We start from the raw sequence: 20,704 nt of genomic DNA, 5'->3' as shown, positions 1-20,704 counted from the left end.
GCCGCCGCCGCCCGGCGCAGGGCAGGGCGCCCGCGGCGGGATTGGCGGCGGCGGGGCCGGCGGGGGCGGCGATTGGGCGGCGGCGTTCGAAGGCAGGTTTGGCGCGGGGCGGCGATTGGCTGCGCGGGCGCAGCGCGAGCCCGGGCCCGGGGCGGAGGGAGGGAGGGAAGGGCGGGGGGCGCGCGCGGGGTGACGCCGCTGCCGCCGACACAAGGGGGACGCGGGCGGGCGGCGCGCGGGGCCCAGGGCGGCACCGGCCGGAGCGGCACCGGGACGGGGGCGGCGGCGGCGGCGGCTCCTCCTCGGCGGCCCCGGCGGCCGCTCCGTCCCTCGCCCCCGCGGCACCTCCCCATTCCCCTCCCTCGGCCCGCCCGTGTCCGCCCCGCCGGATGGCGGCGGCGGGCGCGGCGGCCGCCCCGGCGCTTTATGCGTGCACCAAGTGCAATCAGCGGTACCCGTTCGAGGAGCTCTCCCAGGGCCAGCAGCTGTGCAAGGTGCGGCGGCGGCGGGGCGGCCCCGGCCGGGGCTGTTGGCGGGGCGGCGGGCGGGGGCGGAGCGCGGGCCGGGGCTCGGCCGGGCAGTAACGCGGCGCTTCCCCCGCAGGAGTGCCGCATCGCCCACCCCATCGTGAAGTGCACCTACTGCCGCTCCGAGTTCCAGCAGGAGAGGTACGGCCGGCGTCTGCTCGGGGGCCGCCGCGTCTGCGGGGACTGGGCCTGGCTGGTCCGGAGAGGAGCCGGCTGAGAGGGGATCTCATCAGTGCACATAAACATCGCCAAGGCGGGTGTCAGGAGGGTGGTGCCGGGCTCTTTTCAGCGGCAGCACCAGGAGCAGTGGCCATAAACTAAAACACAAGAAGTTTCACTTCTACATGAGGAAGAACTTATTTACACTTTGGGTGGCAGAGCACTGAACAGGCTGCCCAGGGAGGTGATGGGGTCTGCCTCTCTGGTGACATTCAGGATCCGCCTGGACACGGTCCTGTGTCTCCTGCTCAAGGTGACTGCCTTGGCAGGAGGATGGACTGGAGGTCCCTTCCCACCCAACTCTTCTCTGATTCTGTTTGCAGGTAATTGCATGGGGTAGAATATCAAAGTGCGTGTTTGTCACCTAATTCAGTGTTGTGCCATTTTATCTCTTTAGCAAAACCAACACAATATGCAAGAAATGTGCCCAAAACGTGAAGCAGTTCGGAACGGTGAGTAGTCACTTGGTTCTTAATGCTGAAGTGGAGCTTGTTTGTGCTGCAAACTGAAAACAAAGTTCTCTTGCAACTAATCTTATTTCCTTTCGGGAAAAACAAACAAACAAACAACCACCACCACCAAAAAACAAAAAACAAAAACAAACACACAACAAAAAAAAAAAAAAAAAAAAACAAACAAAAAAACAAAAACAAAACACAACAAAAAAAAAACAAAACAAAAAAAAAAAACAACCAAACAAGCAAATCACCATTCTATAGATTGCCATCCAGAAAGGTGATGGAAAAGATTGATATCTCTTTGTTTCTTCTGTGGGTTACCTTTCTTTTCCCAAATTGAAATCCATTTGGGTTATATATAGCTTAACAGTTATTAATAATTTCAATATATCTATTTGTGACAAAACAATGTTTTTTCATGCCACGCACATTAAGTTATTCCCTGCATATTCTCGTAAGCACATGCTTCTTGGCAGGAAGACCATTAGCTGTAGTTGTTCTTAACCAGTGGTAAATGTGAAAATCTAGTAATACCACATTGTTTATATTATGTAAGTCTTAAAAATTGCATGTTAAGCTAGTAAGTACAAATACTATGTATATTCATGTTACTTTGCATTTTCTCATATTGGTTTTTAGCTTCAGTTCTGTTGGAATAATGAGTTTTTCTATTATGTGAATGCACACATTGTATCTGAGCTGCCCTGCAGATACAAGTCTTTAGGAGGTATTAAGATAATTTGTTGCAAAACAAAGAGGCATAACTTCACTATGCTTGACATAAACCATATTAGTTGAAATTCAACTTATCCGAGAAACGTAATGGCTGTTGGTATGTAGTCAGGCTCTTTGTGACAGTGTATGTAAACAGAACAAAGAAGTGCTTTCAACAGCTTAAAATGCAGCAAAATTAATTACAGGACAGAGTGAGCAACAATTGCAACTACAGCAATCAGTAGTTCATCAAGAAACTGAAGATAATCAGCCATTTCTAACCTATGAAAACTAACATAAATTTTATTTTTCAGCACTTTGTCTAGTTGAGCGTATGATACAAAAGTTAACTTGACCTGTAATAGTTTAGATCAGATAAATCTGAACTTTGTTTTTGTTTGGTGGTAAGGATTTTTTTGTTTGTTAGTTTTGTTTTTTAAGTTTCCTGCAGAATTGCAGGGATTAGGATACTAATCTTGGAACTGTTGGGTTATTGAATCCCTGAGCTGTGCAAAGGAGAGGGAAGCTCTGCCACCAGAAACTTCCAGTCTAAAAAAAATCACTTGGTTACTCTTTTAAAGTTTTCTAATAATTTCTTAAATAGTGTAGTAAAACTGAGAGAAAATGTCAACGTATTTAAAAACATAAAAAGCAGTAGGTGTAGAGGTTGGTAACCAGATAGATGTGTGTGTTTCTTTTATTATGTCTGGATGTTGATGGAAACTCCAGGCTGGTTTTAACCACTGAAGAAGCATCCTTTTAGAGGAAAAGTTTAGTACTAAATATAAAAATAGTAGGAAAAAGGTTCATTAAGGTAGTGTAGTGGTAGTTATTTGAAGCCCTACTAGTTTTGAAGCATCATTATGTGCATCGAAATACCTGTGTTCATTACTGAATATACAAATGTATTGACTTCAGTTCAACTGTTTTTTTTCCAGCCCAAGCCTTGTCAGTATTGTAACATTATTGCAGCATTTATTGGCACAAAATGCCAGCGTTGCACCAACTCAGAGAAGAAGTATGGCCCGCCTCAGACCTGTGAGCAGTGCAAACAGCAATGTGCTTTTGATCGAAAAGAGGAGGGAAGAAGGAAGGTAGGCTTTGTTCCTCATCTCTCATGGCTTAGGCTGACAATAGTGTTCCTCCTTCAGAGGAGAAGAATCAGCAGGAATGTACCTTAAGTTCTGTAATACTAGATTAAAGTTGCTGATCAGTGCTTTACAATATTTGAATTAAGTTTGGTAACATGCAGTTGTTATTTTAGCTACTGAACTAATTTTTAATTAAATCAGTCTTTCTAAAAATAGGCATTAGTGTTATCAGACAGTTGTAGCTGAGGAACAGAAGTTAAGCAGCTCAGCAGTTCCTCATGTTTTGATTTTTTTTTTTTACTTTTATTTTCCTATCCATTGGATCTCATGTATGTTCAAAACTTGAATCTGTCACTTTACTTCTTATCTGCCTTCCTTGCCTTTAAGCACCTGAGAGGTAGAGTGCTCTGAGCAGCCCTTTGTGTTCTGTTTTGTTAAATAGCTTTGGTGAGTGCCGCTTTCTTATTCCAGAAAGTGCTGAGAAAATTACCTCAAAAGCCTCTTGACTGAACCCAAGAATAATGCAGTTTTTACAGAAGAATTTACTTGGTACAAGTAACATGTTGGCTGGACATCTTGATTGTGCCTGCAGCATGACAGGCTGAGAGAGGGCACATGGTGTCTATACTAAAAAAGTTATTTTTATTTCTGCAACGTAGAACAGGTTCAAAAATTTCTAGGATTTTTGTAGCATAACTTTAAATGACAAGTGGAATAAGATCCGCTTCACTAAAAGAAATTTGCATATATTAGAGATACAATAGTGATGTTTCATACCAAAGATGTCTGTTTTTTCCCAGAGTTTATGGATGAAGTGAAACAAAATCTCCTTGAAAATATTGCAGTGTACTTGGAAATAAAACCTGAATTATTTCTCAAAAGGTTGATGGAAAGTTGTTGTGTTGGCTCTGCACGCTGTCCTACAAGAGAGTGCTACAGAAGACAAAAGAACAGAGGAAGAGCCTGGGATCTTCACATTCTAACTCCTCATCCTCATCTCTTACTGAGAAAGACCAGCATCATTCAAAACACCACCATCATCATCACCATCACCATCGTCACAGCAGCAGTCATCATAAGTAAGTGTTTCAAAAACTAAAATAGTTGTTGGTAGCTCTTCATCTTCTGTGTTCTGTTTGTACTGAGATAGTAAGAAAAACTATTTAAAACATGGTGTCAAAAGCAGTAGTAGAGCATTGCTCTTTATGATCTGTCAAAATCCTTGGATTCATAGAGTTTGAATGAAGGTGATTCATAAAAAAAAAGGAATTCTTGGTGATTGTCAAACTAGTTGATGTTAAAATTGGTAACGAGTGTGGGAAAAAGACTCATGGAATGGCTATAGAAACAAGTTACTTGAGGGTAAACTTGTGTTTAGGTTTCTACACAGCAGTTGCTGTGTGGTAACTGCTATTTTACATGCATTTGCCAAAGGTGTGTATTGGCATTGAGAATCCTCATCCTGACTTGCTTCAACCTGACTTATTTGTGTACAAATACTCACAATTAAGGAGAGAAGCAGAATCAACAGTGTGGGATTACCTTCAGTCTAGGACCAGTTTGTACTCTTTACTCGCTTTTATAATTAAGTCTTGCTGGAGTAGGCAGCTTGGGAGTGGCTGTGATACAGACACAGGGACATAAGAACTCTCAGTTCAGTTACTGTCGTTCTAATAACATTTTTCATAGTTTTGTCCCACATTCTGCAACTATCCTCAGCACATCATCTCTGGCATAAACAGCCTACCAAGTGTAATGCACATATCAAATGTATTTAGTCATAAGCCCCAGAATTCATTTGGGATTTTGTGCTGCTGTAATAGTAGTCATGATTCTTATTTTCATTGATAGATTTGTGGTAGCATAGCTTCAGAACTACTTATTTTTTTGTGTTTGATAGTAAATACTATGTCTGCAATGGTAATGACCCTGATCCCAGACACACAGACACTTTCCTTCTAAACTTCGCATTTCTAGTGCTCTTAATTTTTCATTTTGTCTGAAACTTGCCTGTCTAATTGTGACTTAAAGATAGAAGCAAACCAAGATGAAATTATACTGATAATGAGTAAAAGAGAAAGGCCCATGCTTTCACTTTAAAAAAGAGAGAAGTAAGATTCAGCGTTCTAGGAATTTGAAGAAAAAAATATTCTTGTCATGCATAGAGTTATGTACTGTTCCTGTTCTTTCAAATCTCGGCTGAAAATTGAATTATGGAAAGTTAAATCCAATTTAATACATTTGGCACAAGTACAGTAAGTATTAAATAAAAAAATTAGCTCTTTACTGTGGAACAGAGCTTCTGATATACTCAAGAGTTATAAAAGTACACATATCGATACAGATCACAATGTTCCTGGTTTCCCACCTTTTTTTTTTTTTGTGGACTGCACAGGTCCATTACTTCTGGTCTGATTAGCATGACTCTTTTCCCCCGTCCATTTTGGTTATTGTTAAGATCAAACAATAGAGACAGTGAGATAGAAATACAGATTCTTTGAACTATTTCACTCAGTGCAATCTTATACATTCTACCATTCCTATATCAGTGTTCTTTATTAGTTGCTTTTGAACCGATTGAAAGCAAATGGTTACACCTGAGAAGCAGTTATTTTCAGGGATCCAAAACTTACCTTTACTCTTATGGCACCAAATGAGCACCGCTTCAGGCAGTGTTCATATGGCAGTATGGGAATCCCAGGAGAGCTGCTTAAGACCAGCTTGCTGAGTACAAGATTAACAAGACAAAGTTCACAAAAATTGGGAGGTATCAGCAAAAAGGTTTAGCCATCAGTCTTGAGGTCTATCCCTTGTGACTTGTAATAGTGTAGCTATTTAGCCAAGAAATACTTTTGTTAGCATCCTGACATACAAAAGCATGGTCAGGAACTTCAGTGTCCAACTGAAAACGTATAAATGCTCCCTGTACTAAGATTTTTAGGATAGAAGGATTTTTCTCAAGTACAGCTACCATTCGCATAAACTTACAAATAATGGCGTGTTTGATCAGTTACCAAGTACATTTCACATATTTCAGAATCAGCAATCTGAGTCCAGAACAAGATCAGGGACTATGGAAACAGAGGTAAATACGATATCATTTATTAATTTTCTTTTGATTTATCTTGCAGTTTTCATTTAAAGAATTTCTTTTTTCTTGCATTTCTGGCTAGTCTCTAGCATTCCACCTAGGAGCATGAGTTAGTTTTTTCACATGTACCAAATGGTGATATTAGAGGGTTGCATAGTATGAGGCTTTAGGTTTACATTTTGTTTGATTTCAGCCATAAATCCTCTGCAGCTATTCAGAATGAAACTCCAAAGAAAAAACCCAAACTGGAATCCAAGCCATCAAATGGAGATAGGTAAAGTTGCATTTTTGTAAAGCTGAGCCATTTCAACCAAAGAGAGCACTGAGTTGTGGCCAGTTGCATTTCTTTGTCTGTCTGAAGAGTGAGGGATGTGAAACTTGTGTCCTGCCAGATGGATTATTGGGTGGCATCAGAGTGCTGTCAGTCAATTAAGTTACTTTATTAGCAGAAAACTAGTACTGTTATCCTGCTTTCAAGCTGTTTGGGGCCAAATTAAACAAAGCTTATGTACAACATAACAGCTACCAACAGAGTGTTATTCCTTCACATCGGGAATTGTTTTATCAGTTAGGTGCAGGATAGAACCTGCTGCTTTAAGCTGACCCAATATCTAGAGAATTCTTCTGAACCTTAATGTGGGAGACTGAATCTTTATTCTTTCTCTGGCCAAATGGTCAGAATAAAAGTTTAAAGTGGCTGCTTCAGTCAAAAGGTATTTGTCCCCCTCAAAGCTAATACTGAATTATATTTCTGCAGGTGTATGTAATGTGTGCCATTAGTAAGGTAATTTGCCAGTTGCATCCATTTCTGTCAGGTACATACTTTTTTTGCATTAGTCCTTAAGGTTGTTTATGGAATTATTAATTGTCCAATTCAAAAATTTTTTAAAAGTGTTTTTCTTTTTTCTTTAATGCTGTAAATAACTATAGTTTTTCATTTTTAGTAGCTCTATAAATCAGTCTGCAGACAGTGGAGGAACTGACAACTTTGTCCTCATAAGTCAGCTGAAAGAAGAAGTAATGTCACTTAAACGCCTTCTGCAGCAAAGAGATCAGACTATTTTAGAGAAAGATAAAAAGGTAAAAATTACACCTGCTTAATAAGAACTTTAAAATTTTGTTTTCTGTTTTGTAGTCTCCTAAAAATGTCAAAACAATAAGATAAAACAAAGGCAGATACAATTGTTTTATATAGCAGCTAATCAGATCTTAACATTTAAAGGAAAAATTTTGGACTCTTGTATCATGAATGTATTTTGTCTCTAAGTCATAGAGTAGTTCATTGTACCTCACTTCAGCCATGAAGAAGCCTGTTACTCAGGCAGCGTGCCACAGGTCATGGATAAAGTGCTAGACAGTGGTTTGCATTTTTTACATGCTCTTAACTGAGTCATGGTGAAGAGTAGTGAACATTCTGAGTTTAGCATAGTTTTTATGTACTTTTAAATGAAAGCAACTCTAGCCATAATAAGTCAATGTCCAAATTTACATTTGTGGTGTATGAAAATTAAGTGGTTTGTTTTTATAGGATTGATAAGCATGTGTACTGTGGGTTGTCAAGTCATCATTGGTAGTCAGAGACTAGAAGAAAAGCTTGGATTAAGGGGCTGTCAATCAACAAAAGTTAAGTGAAATAGTCAGGCCCAAGTCGCTACAGCAAAACGCTTACAGGAGATTCACCCTTCAAACAAACTAGTGACTAACAAAAAAAGAGAACAACAAACGCACACTTTGATTTGCATTTACTTTATTTCTCTGCCTTCTGGATAACTAGACACTGTAACAGTGGCTGTAGAATGTCTGTTCAGGATTAAGTAGGTTATGGAATGGTATTCCAAACAAATTTATTATATTTTCAAGTAATATTTTGATTGTGAATGCATGGTGGCCTACCAAACATTGATGGCTAAGAAAGATTCATTCATACTGAAAGGAAAATGCTTCCATTTTTAAACCATGGTTCAGTGTCTTCATTTCTACACATAGTTGTGTTTTGTAAAGGATATTGAACCTATTTTCATTTATTTCACTGCTAAAATATACCTAGGGTTGGAAGTACTTACTATTTCAAGCCTTTAAGTGTTCACTGTGAAAGAGCTGAACGGTCTGTCATGGATTCTCTTTAGGTGTTTTCTTCAAAGGATGGACATTAGGCCCTGATCTCTCTTATAAAGCCAGGAGAAGATCATGAATCAGTAGGAAATTCACTTACCTGTTTTTATTTTTAATCTACTGGGCAAAGCTAAAAAAGTGGTAGGTAAGGAAATGTCACCTACTTCTGCATAACCACTGCAGTGACTTGATTTGTGCTGTTTCCATAGGGAGAGCATCTAGTGATTTTAATATCCCCACTGCTAAAACTATTTGACTTCAAAGTTCTTTGAACTTGGTCTCCTTCAGGCATGTAGTCTTCACTTTCAGAATGTCACTTTTTCAGCTGCTGCAGGGAGGAGAAAAGCTGAACACATTATGCATTGTTTGCATAGCAGAAAAAAATTACAACAGATGAACATACTGCAGGGTTGTTTTTTTTTTTAATTTTGTGATAGTAAATTTAAAGACATGTAATGGGTGAAAAGCCTGAGCCATACCTGTGGGACATTCCTGTTAAAGTCCTGTGAAGGGGCAGGATTTGAACAGTTTTGAATGCTCGAAAGGTAACACCTCTGAACTGTATAGCATGGCAACAAAACCAGCTCAGTACACCAGCTTTATGGATACTACTCATTCATCACTTTCTGTTATGAGTCAGGGTATCAGCCATGTCATTATCAGTGCTTATTGTTTGCAGTATTAGCCTTATTTGTCTTTCTGCACAAAACGGTAGCAAGAAACCACAACATTACCGCGGGGCCCTGAGACTTCATTCACGTCATAGGAGGGGACCACAGTTTGCTGAGTGTTCACAGGTAGTGTGTGTGCTCATCTAGTTGCATACGTCACTGTGGTGCAACACTACCACTTGGGGTTTTTTTATATTTAGTATGACATGTGCATTTGCACTGGATACCTGGTAGTCTACAACAGCCCTAAGTGCACGCCTTGAGCAGCAGTGTGTGTTCAGTGAGTTATCTACTGTTGTAGCAACACACTTGCTCTTGACCATTTTTTGACTTTTTTTTTTTGAACAGTATCTGTTTCACAAATGTGATTTGACACATATGGTTGGCAATAGCAGTCTCACTTTTGGAGGATATGCTCTAGTTTGTTATGGCAGGCATCTTTGCTAGCAAAGAAGCTTCATGTCCAGTAAATCTGGAATGTATACATTGTATGTATCCTTCTGCTTAGGACAAAATGTAGCATAAAAGGACACAAAAGAATCCTTTTAGTTGTCTTTGTTGGGGAGATTTTTTTGAGTGTTACCAAACCATGTAACTGAGAGATGTAGCTGAAAAGTGTGATAAGTATCTCCCCAGCTGAAAGAACAGCAAACAATATAAATCACCAGTCTTGTGTTTGAATTTTTTTGTTGAGGTTTAGCCTTTTTTATACAAAATCCTGAGCAAATAGTATAGTTACAGGACTACAGTTCCTTTCTACATATGAAGCAGGTACACAGACTTTTCAAACTGCTTCTCAAGTGCTGAGCTGTCAATACTGCAACAGTAAATAAATATGGTGTTTCCTGAGCCTTCGCTAAAGGTTTCATATATTGACTAGAAGATGTACCCTGTTGCAGTTCAAGGACTCTTCATAGCATCTGTGTTTTTCAGTTGACAGAATTGAAGGCAGACTTCCAGTACCAAGAGTCTAACTTGAGGACGAAGATGAACAGTATGGAGAAAGCTCACAAGGAAACTGTGGAACAGTTGCAGGTGTGTAATTGCTTCTCAATACTTGGGAAATACTTCAGATGGAATCATATATTCAGGCTGTTCATTCAGCTTGTTCACTCAGGACTGTTCACTCCGATACAGTAGTGCCACATTCATGAGTGGTCATTGCCATGCTTACCTTTGGATGCATGGTACAGCAGTTCTGCAGTCAACAGTCTCCATATGAGTCAAACTCACTCTTTTAACTCTAGAATGTAAAGCCTTACCTCACATGCTTTCTCAAAGTTTATTCTTTGTATCTGTTCTCTGGCAATTTATCTGTTGTCATTGGCTTATGGATCTGATTTAAGGACTCAGCATTGACGCATTGACAGCTAGATGTCTCATGCTAAAGCATACTTTATCAGGAAGAAAGCCTGAATTAGTTGCCTTACAAATTACAGACTGAACAGACAGTCAGTGCCATAGTGGATATACTAAATTTTGCAATATGGGGAATGTGGTTATTTTCTCTGCTGAAGACAGAATATGCATATCAAAAAACATATACAGATCTTTGAAAAGGGATTATTACCTTCTCTGAATGTTCTTAGCATGTAGATTTTGAGAAATTGTTCATAAATGCTAAGTGCATGACATAATTACTTCAGTAACTGATACTTTTTTAATCTGTATTGCAGGCCAAAAACAGAGAACTGCTCAAACAGGTCGCAGCATTGTCAAAGGGTAAAAAGTTTGATAAAAGTGGGAGTATCCTCACATCTCCTTGAGGAACTGGTTCTTTGTGGGGTTTGCTACTCAATGTACATTTGAGTAATTCTGTGAAGCCCTTAAAATCCTGTGTAGTGGAAAAAATATTTTTGCACACCAGATTAGTTGGCATGTTTCCTACATGTTTTTATAATTAATATGCAGCATTTTTTAGTTACTGTTCAGATGAAATACTTCAACTGGCTTGAAGAATGTTTTTATTTTTTTGATATTGGAAACCTTTTGCCAGCAATAGTATTAAACAATTGCATAGAGAACATAGCTCTCTCTGAAAGGACAACATGCAATAACAAACTAGGTGTACTTTTTACAAAGTAGCAAATGAGTCTTTTAAACTACACTGATGTCAGCCAAAAGTTTATGAATCTGCAGTGACACTGAACACTGGTTTCTGGCAACTCTTCTTTTACTTTGTATGAAAATATAAATTTGGAATGGAAATCATGGTGCTCCCAAGTGGAACTAAAAAGAGGCATATATGTATGTGTAAATACGACTGTAACGGTTATATTCTTAGCTATAACAAGTAATTAGTGTTTTACATTCTTGTGTTAGGGACTGACTGAAAGATTATCTATTGTACAGTAACAGAGGCAGTGTGGTTTTTTGTAAGATTTACTGTAGACTTTTCTTGCAAGTGCCTTTCTCCAACTGTTTATTTATAGGAATGTTGGTATTTTGTACATAAGGTTTTTATGTTTTAAGATCATGTTTAATAAATGTTTTATGTAAATATAAATGTGTGTACAGAGGAATCTAAAACAAAGATCAAAGTGGCTAGTGCAGTGCTCAAGGCAGCATTAAGAGCTGGCTAGCTGATTGATGGACAGTGAATATTGGCTTTAGATAACCTTTGTAGCTTGTGTCTGTGAGGTGTAGAATTTTATTAGTGCTGCTTATGCCAAACACTTCCTGAACAAAAAGTTTTTTTACCACACTGGAGTTTCGTGGTTTGTTTATACTTTTTCCCATTTGGCACAGCACTAATTTTAATTCCATAACAGACATTGGACTCCAATGTTACATCCTTAGCTAGTGATACACACTCGGAGTTTTAAATGCATTTATTCCCCTTGGTCTGATTTAATGTACTTGGTTGTATCTTATGGTGATTCTTCTCAGTGAATTGCAAGATTGACATCCCCCACTGAAGATACACCATGAGAAAAGAGTGGCCAAAACTAAATGGTCTTGAAATTAATTAAGGGAATGGATGTGGTGTCATAGGGTGGGTTTTAATGTTTTGGGTGGATTTTCATTCTAAATTACATCAGTTTAAGTTTAGCTCTGCTCCTAATGGACATGAGTCATATTCAGAAATTTCTATTAAACAGTAATTTAGTATACCCCAAGGTGTCTGTTCAGGAAGGTAAGTTATGAATCGGTATAAAAGGAAGTAGACTTATATGGGTAAAGGTTTAAGTCAGCTCTGGATACTGACAGGTAACAGGGTAGCTGTTGATATTTCAGCAAGCTTAATTATGTAGAAACAGCTACACATTTTTATTTAAAGAATGAAAGTCTATAGACCTTGGGCTGTTCACCCAGGTACTGAACTGTGTACACCTTCTCAGTCGTTCAAATGAGTTCCAGCAGCAACAGACTACTGAAAAACATGAAAAGCTTGAGCTATCTTGTTTCATATCATGTATGTGTATTTTTGTACCCTAAAATCAACTTTGTAAGTTTTTTAAAAGCTCCTCTTTAAAGATATTTAAACTAGGGTATAGAATGCTGCTATCTTTGGGGTTGTTATTAATTTTTTTAGTATACAAATTTATTACTTTTATTAATTCAGAATTAGTATTTGGGTCATTTTTTTCCCAGTTTGACAGTGACTCATATTCTAAAGAAATGAACAGAAGTTCTATATCAGAAGTAATTGACTTTATAAATCCCAGTCAGAAGAATTTTTAGGGGTTTCACAGTATTTAGTTCTAATTAAATACCTGTGGGTTTTCTTACATAATCTTAATTTTAACATTAATTTTTTAAAGTTCTTAACTAGCCGACTGAATTCCAGTCCTGAGAATTGTGTCCTGGAGCTGTAGATTATTGACATTATAAACTGATGTTCTTTAAACGTGGATCTGCGAGGAAATTGTTGTACTGTATTGTGCTTTTTAGCCTTTTCCAGATGTTGATTAGCATTGACCAGTAATGGCCATTTTGGCTCAAGTTCTGTATTTTAAGCCTGTGAATATTGCAGCCCTCTTTTAGATAGTTTGTCCAAATCCAAGTTCTGCAGTGAAGCTGTTCAGCTGTCCACATGTATAGATTACTGAAATACTGTACTGGCACACATCCGACCATTGACATTTTGTACCTTTTCTAAATCCAATGTTTCACAATAAAATCTTGTCAAAACATTCATCTGTTCTCTAGAAATTATTCCAAAATTCATATTTTGTGTTAATCTTTCATGTTACATCACTCATTAAAAGTCTGTGGCCAAAAATTGGGCAGAAATTAATACTTAATTATATAATTAAATTAATATTAATCTGTCTACAGATTGTAACAAACTAGAACTACAGATTACTTTGTCTCACGAAAATATTTTTGTTTTCTACAACAGAATTACAATACATGGAAATGTAAGAAAGAAATAGAAGAAAAACATGTGAAGTGACATTGATAATTTCTTTGTTCCCTTTCTTGTGTCAGGAGGAGTTAGGTGCCCACACCAGCATCCTGCTGGCTGTCAGTCACATTGTTTAGAGCACTGATACTGCAAATTGTATATCTCATTTTATGTTTTTGTCAGTAATCGATCTTTGTCATTCCACAATCCAGAAGAATACTTCTCATTCAAGAATTAAAGTTCAAAATGAGGGAAAAAAATGTCCAACAAAGAGTAAGATTCTGCATCTGTCTGGTCAAGGCAATGACCGAGAAGGGAAGAATCTTTGAGTTTCAGAGCATCTCAAAATGGTTGATATGCTGTGTTAGGTATAGTAATGAACAAAATGCTGTTCTAATACTGGATTGTTGTTAGACTCATTTTAATGCAGACTTGCAAACAGCAGCTTTGAAGCCATTTAAAGCTGAGAGCAAGTCAAAACTAGGTGTGGTGTACTTATTTTAAGTGTGGCTTCCACATGACACATGCAAAGTGTGTGTAACTGGCCATGTAACCAATTGACTCCTGAAAAGAGATTTGCATCATTTGAAGCAAATCTCCTTAAAGAAGATTTAAATTGATATAACCTGTGTATGGGCATTCAGGCAGTTCTTAATAGTCTTTAGTACCTACAAAAGTTCAGAATTCACATTGATTTTTATGAAAAAACGGATATTTATGATTATGAACTATAGCTTTTGAAATGGAGTGGAAGCTTTTCATGTCATTTTTGTTCATTCAAATTATTTCTTAAATATTGGTACTGCAGTAGAAGATGCATTTTCTGATATATTATGCGCAATTGCTTTAGCTTTCCTCATGAAAGAGGTACTGATACGTGAAATTATTTCTGTTGAATCCCACGGAAGAAGTATGAGGTATCACACAAGAGGATTACTGAGGTGAAAGGAGATGTTTTTGGTGCTCCTGGGAAAAGGGGGAAGGTAATGGAGGTGTCAGGGCTAATGGGGAAGAGAGACCTCTGAGGTTCCATGTTACTTGTCTATGCAATGCACTGAATCACACAGCTGGGGTTTTTTTAAGAGATACGTATTTTCTGTATCTGTAAAATGCAGCATTTCCTATCCTAAGGGAGATAGATTTTTTGTTTTGTTGGGGTTTGTTAGTTTTTAGCAATACTAGAGTCCAGCTTTTAGAAATGAACAGAATAAACCACTTGATTAAATTGAAATACAAAGCTGTACAATGTAACATCCACCTTATAAGCAGTTAGTCATAACTCTGTAAGTAAAAAAAAAAAAAAAACAACCCCAGGTAAAAGTGCAACAGACCACTGCATACCATAACTCCAGCTAGGTAATGGTGCAAGTTTTACTATATGACTCCAAGTGATTATCTCTCTATTCTTACACATTAGACAGAAATTGTCCCTGAAGGTATGTCACTCAGCAGCACATGAATCATTGACATTTTCCCTTGCTTTAACCTAAACAGAAAACAAGTCTGGATTTGTCTGTTTGCCTTTGAAAATGTTCATTGTAGTACACTGGCATTGTTCTAACTGACCTTGTTGCTCCTGGCAATTTCCCTTCAGTGTATCTCCTGGTGGGTGAAGTTCATTTTGCATTTTGACTGAAGGAGGTTGAAGTGGATGCTGATGTGCTAGGCAAGCCAGGGGAAAATAGAGATTTGTTTGTGAAGTGTCCATTTTCCTTCTGCTAAGGGTTTCTGACTTCAGAGTGCTTGGGTAAGTACATTAATTTTTAATTGTCAATTGGAAAACAGGCATTCCGGCTTCTGGAGGATACTGAAGGCTAAAGTTAAACCCGCATCACCTTTGCTTACAAAAGGTCAGTATCGGAAGTGTAGGCAGAAGACTACTTTTATAGGGTCTTTTTTTGACTACAGAAGGCTTGTGGACAAACAAAAAGAGATTGGACTGACAAATAGGTGAGAGTTTGGACCCAGGTGATCTCATTACAGACTGGGTCAGAGGAATGTATTCCTCATACGGCTTCTGTGGGTATTAGAATTTGCAAATTGATCTTTACCTCCTGTTGTAACTCCTCTCCCACTTTAGAGCAATTTATTTTGAACTGAGGGCTGAAAACCCTGTTTTCCCTTATTAGAATCAGCAGATAAATGTGTTTTGCTTTATTTCAATAAGAGGTGCAGAGCATTCACAATTTGTCTTTCATCAGATGCATCAACTCATGTCTTCAATTTTATTTATAGAGGTTCCTTGGGAAACTTTTTACAGCCTTCCAAAAAGGGAAAGAGTTGTAAAGCTGTATTTGCTGGAATAACTTAAACCACTGCTGAAAGGCAAACACATTAATTGAAGCTGACTCCACTGAAGCAGTCTAGTAGTGCTCATACAACCTGTTGCAATGCTGTAGTTGCAGAGAATGTTACAAAACAGAACCAGGAGCAGTAATTTCAATCATTCCTTCAAGATCTACAAGGATTTGCTTGCTGGTCACTTACCTGACAGGGTGCAGCATTCAATAAAGTTACTATAGGCAAAAAGCCTTTATCGTACAGTCATGGAGTTTAAGTTGCAAAAGATCATGGAGATCCAACCATTAACCCAGCCAATCCACCCCCAATCCATGTCCCTAAGTGCAAAATCTACACGTTTTCTGAGCACTTTCAGGGATGGTGATTGTACCACTTCTCTGGGTAGCCTGTTCCAATGCTTAACAACCCTTTCCATAAGGAAATGTTTCTTAATAACCACTATAAACCTCCCTGGTGCAATTGGAGGCTATGTCCTTTTGTCGTATTATTTGTTATCCGGGAGAGGAGACTGACTATCACCTCACTATAACCTCCTTTCAGGTGCTTGTAGAGAGCAATATTTCCTTGTCAATCCTTTCCTCCAGGCTAAACACCCGCAGCTCCTTCAGTCAGCCCTCATCACCTTTGTGGTCCAGACCTTTCCCCAGCTCCGCTGCCCTTCTCTGGACACGCTCCAGCCCCACAGGATTTGAGGTATGACCTCAGCGGTGCCCAGTGTAGGGGGACAATCACTGCCCTGGTCCTGCTGGTCACACCATGGCTGATCCAGACCAGGATCCCATTGGCCTTCTTGGCCACCTGGGCACTGTGCTGGCTCTTGTTCAGCTGCTGTTGTCCAGCACTCCCAGGTCTTTTCAGCTGTGACCCAAGTGCAGGACCCAGCACCTGGCCTTGTTGAACCTTGTATAATTGGCCTCAACCCACCAATCTGTCTGTTCAGCTCCCTCTGTGAACCCCTCCTGCCCACCAGCAGATCAACAATCACACTCAGTGTCACCTGCAAGCTCACTAAGGGCACTCAATCCCTTTCTCCAAACCATTGATAAAGACATTAAACAGGAGTGCCCCCAATACTGATCCCTGGGGAACTCCACTTGTGACCAGCTGCCAACTGGATGTAACTGCATTCATCAGCACCCTCTGAACTTGGCCATCCAGCCAGTTTTGTATCCAGTGAGCAGGGCACCTGTCCAAGCCATGAGCAACCAGCTTGTCCAAGAAAATGCTGTGGGAAATGGTGTCAAAGGCTTTATTAAAGTCCAGATAGACAATATCCACAACCTTTCCCTTACCTGCTAAGTGGGTCAGCGTATAAGGAGGTCAGGTGGGTCAAGCAGGACCTGCCTTTCCTAAATCCATGCTTGTTGGGCCTAATCCCTTGGTTGTCCTGAATGTGCCACGTTATACACAGAATGACCTGCTCCATGACCTTCCCTATCACTGAGGTACACTTTATGATGGCTGTGCACAGGACAGCATCCAACTATCTTATAACATCTGGAAAGTGGAGGGAGCACTTGACACCTCCTCTTACTGGAGGATGTGTGATGCTATTTTGCAGAAAAATAGCATGATACTATTTTGCATTAAAAAAATGCCTAGTAAAATGTATTTGAAAATTGTATCTTCATTCTTTCATTGAAAATACCTCGATCTTTGTTGTCCAGTGAAAAAATATACTCCAGCTTTTAGAGTGTGATTAGTACAGTGTTTTTATTCTCTTAGTTTGCACTAAAGATATGTAAAGATTTCTTTAAAGCAAGCAGACTTGTGGATCATGTTTATCAAAACAGATGGAATGCTTCCCTTCCCTTACTTCCTGATGCTAAATATATTAAGGGAGAATAGAGCTAAATAAGATGGCTGTCTACCTAAGATTTGCCACTAGATGCTGCTTAAACCCCACATTGTATGGTTCTGCTCTCTGTGCAGCAGTGGATAGCTGTTCCTGTTCAAATACAACAGTGAGGCTAAAATGAGAATATCATAAATGCTGAATGTAGTACTTTGGAATGCTTTTTCTACGTGAGGATGGCTGTGCAGTGGAACAACTTGCCCAGCTGGTGTTGAAGTTTCCATCCATGGAGATACTCAAAAGCTGCCCAGTCATGGCCCTGGGCAACTGGCTCCAGGTGGCTCTGCTTGAGCAACAGAGTTGGACCAGAGGACCTCCAGAGGATGCTCCCAACCTCAACTGCCCTGTAACTCTGAAATCTAAACAGAGCAAATTTTTCCCCTTCATCTATTAAAATACAGGTTTTTTTAATGAAAAAAAATAGGTAAACCATGTTTTGATGTGCTCAGTTTTTCCCTTTCAGTGTTCAGTTCATTTGAATAGAACAGAAAAAAAAGAAAAAAAAACCCAACATTTTTTGTAATAGCCATTCACCTGCTAGGCATAATGCTGCACTAGAGAAACATACCAAATTATATGTATGATTGTTACTTAACCATCAAGATAGTTTGCTGAGCTTGTTAAAGAAACAGCTTTGCATGAAGAAGTTTTCTAGAAGCTAATTTTGGTAGCAAGGAGACCAAGGAGATGTAACTTCCCATCTATTTGTTTCCTGCTAATCTGTTGCCAACATGATATAATTCTTATACTATGCAAAGTCAGGAACAAGTCTGTTGGAAAACAGTAAAGTTCTCAAGAGTACTTATCTTGCTGCCCAGATTTCTTAAGCCCTTTTGCATTGTTTTGTTTTATGTTTAGTGACAGTGTGCTGAGAAAGTTTGGTGTGAAGCATGTAGGACCTCAAGACTATGTGTAGTGCTCCTTTCCCTTTATCCATAGATACCTCTCACCTTTTGTCAAGTGTCTATGGTTGAAGTACAGTTGTAGTTCACATTCAGTCTGAATCTGCTCTTGTCAGTGAAGTCCCAAGCGCTGCACTTCTAAAACAACTTCTGTTTTCTTAAAACTGGGTTTGGATGTGTATCAAAATCCTAAGTCAAGAGTCAAAAAAGCACCATTTTGGAACTTTTGCGGATTATTATGTATTTTTGAACAATATTTATATTATTACATATTTTTAGTTTATTAATTCAGTTGAAAAAGCAAACCACCAGTACAGAGTAGCTCTTCACATCTTTCATTGTGTCAGGAGAATAGTTCTCCACTTGAATAAGGAATGTAACTTTCTTTTTGACTTGCTATCATGAGGACAGGTGCATTTATTTTCCAGAAAAGTATCTTTGCAACAACTCACTGGATATTGTTCTTGAGGCATACAGAAATCATAGCAAAAATCAGATACCATCTTAATCCATTCATAATTCTGTCATAGTTCGCATTTTAAGTTGAGTAAACTAGGTGTTAGTGTGGGAAAAAAACAATAAGTAATTGAGATAATTGTAGAAAGCAGTAAATACAAATTTTATAGTGATTCAGAATGTACTCATAAACTTGATTCTACTGTCAAGATTGGTATCAGGCTGATAAACATGCTTTATCTTATAAAGACAAAAATTGAGTATGCTTTAGAAAACATGCTTTTCATTCTTCAGCTATATTTAGGAACACAGATATTGATATATTATTTACTAAAATAGAATCGAGCTTATAAAAACAGTAATTTATGTAGTCTAAAAATATCTATGTTTCTTCAGTAGAACATGAAAGAGTTTTCTTGGTAGTTGACAGAAAATAATTTCTCGAGAAATAAATATGAAGCCATTGGAAGTTTCCTCTAGCCTAACTTCTGTTTCTTAAATCTTACTAGTGTTGTAATCGTAGTTGCATTTTCTGGCAAAAAGGTCCATAAATTGATCCATTTTATCACAATTTCTGCGACAATTTTTCTTTGTTAATGCATTCATTGGGTTAGGATTTAAAGACTCTGCCCTCAAGGACCAGTGTATTCAAAGATTCTCCTAGCACTTTTATTCAATTAAACCACTTTGTTGCTAATTAGCACCATTGACTTTTCCTCTTTGCAGTAAGATTTGTTCTGCCAGGAGTCAATATGTTAGTCACTGAACCTCTGGGGGGAAAAAAAAAGGACCATCAGCTCCTTAATGTAAAATACATTTCCAGCTGTTCTCTTGCTATTTTTTACCAACAGTAAAAATGCCCAGTTTTTGGGTGCTGGCATTAGTGGAAGAGCTGTTCTGGCCCACCCTGGAGTGAGTCTATACTCCAATTCATCCCACGCACTGGGATGGCTGAGGTTCAGCCCATGTCCACCTGCAGCCACTCTCCAGGAGACTGGCAGAGGTTGTACACATCAAGCCACCACATGTTACCTCATAGTGGAGCATAGGTCTTGATGGCTGCCCAGCACTGCACACCCCAGAAAGCTCAACACAGTGCCTCAGCAAGGGCTCTGTGCTCTTAAACAAGAGAGAGGCAGGCAGAACTGCCCGGTGCTCATCCTGCCGAGGATTTTCTCTCTCAGTCCCTCTGAAGGGGTGCTAGAATGTGTGCTGCCAGCCTCACAGCAACCACTACTGATGGCCAGTCAGAAGATGGAAGCCTTGAGAGGGAAAGTCTATGAGGAAACATTGGAGAAGGAAGAGGTGATGCAGGAGGTGGGCCCCTGAGGGGTAGACCAGAACTTGCACAAATTACACCTTTGTTAGCTTGTTTAAGATCAAGCTGAGATATTTTCAGTGACCAGTTCCACCAGAATGAACATCTCTGGCACTTTGGGCCACTCACCCTGCTCACAAGGGGGACAGTCAGTCTAGACTTCCCATTGAGTCACCAGAGAGTAATTTAGGGTAAAAAAAATGAGTTTTCATTTTTGTCTTCTCGACAAGCATACTTTACATCATTGTATATGGGTCTTAAATTCCTAACAGAGGAACAAAAGACGTGAATGATCTTAGAGTAACTTTTCCTAAAGAGGCCTCTGTTTGACTTATTTCTTAGAGGTTTGCTGCACATGCAAATTATGGCCAGAGTATGTTAATGTATATTGCCTCCTGTATCCAAGTGGGAAATGCTTGCTTCTTTTCATTTCCCCAGACTTTCAAGACGCAATTGCATTCATTGATGCAATTTTGGCTTTGCACCGAGGCTTAAAGGCAGAATTCTATGCCCTGCTGACCCTACAATTATGTTGCTAAACAGACCTTAGAAGGGAAAATAAAGAAAGAATAAATGAGTAGCTCTAATTTATATAAATTATATATATCATCGACATAAAACATAATGATGTCTATTAT

General features: G+C 39.2%; 1 protein-coding gene across 5 annotated transcripts; it reads left to right on the top strand.

Moving 5' to 3' along the window:
* The first annotated feature begins 297 nt into the window (after window positions 1-297).
* On the top strand, window positions 298-13,019 carry FAM76B (family with sequence similarity 76 member B). 5 transcript variants are annotated; one of them, XM_066312943.1, is made up of 10 exons: window positions 298-494; window positions 604-668; window positions 1,144-1,198; window positions 2,857-3,012; window positions 3,892-4,088; window positions 6,047-6,094; window positions 6,294-6,374; window positions 7,048-7,180; window positions 9,817-9,918; window positions 10,560-13,019. In XM_066312943.1, exons 1-10 carry the CDS (start codon window positions 390-392, stop codon window positions 10,647-10,649), a joined length of 1,032 nt encoding a protein of 343 aa, XP_066169040.1. In that variant the 5' UTR covers window positions 298-389; the 3' UTR covers window positions 10,650-13,019. The 5 variants fall into 5 exon arrangements, with proteins under 5 accessions (XP_066169040.1, XP_066169042.1, XP_066169044.1 ...); XM_066312942.1 differs by having other exon boundaries at window positions 299-494; window positions 7,045-7,180; XM_066312945.1 differs by lacking the exon at window positions 6,047-6,094 and having other exon boundaries at window positions 7,045-7,180.
* The last annotated feature ends 7,685 nt before the right edge of the window (window positions 13,020-20,704 follow it).

Source organism: Sylvia atricapilla, chromosome 2, assembly GCF_009819655.1.
Source record: "Sylvia atricapilla isolate bSylAtr1 chromosome 2, bSylAtr1.pri, whole genome shotgun sequence".
Taxonomy (NCBI): domain Eukaryota; kingdom Metazoa; phylum Chordata; class Aves; order Passeriformes; family Sylviidae; genus Sylvia; species Sylvia atricapilla.
The sequence above is the reverse complement of the archived record's forward strand: the minus strand, read 5'-3'. Positions and strand labels throughout refer to the sequence as shown.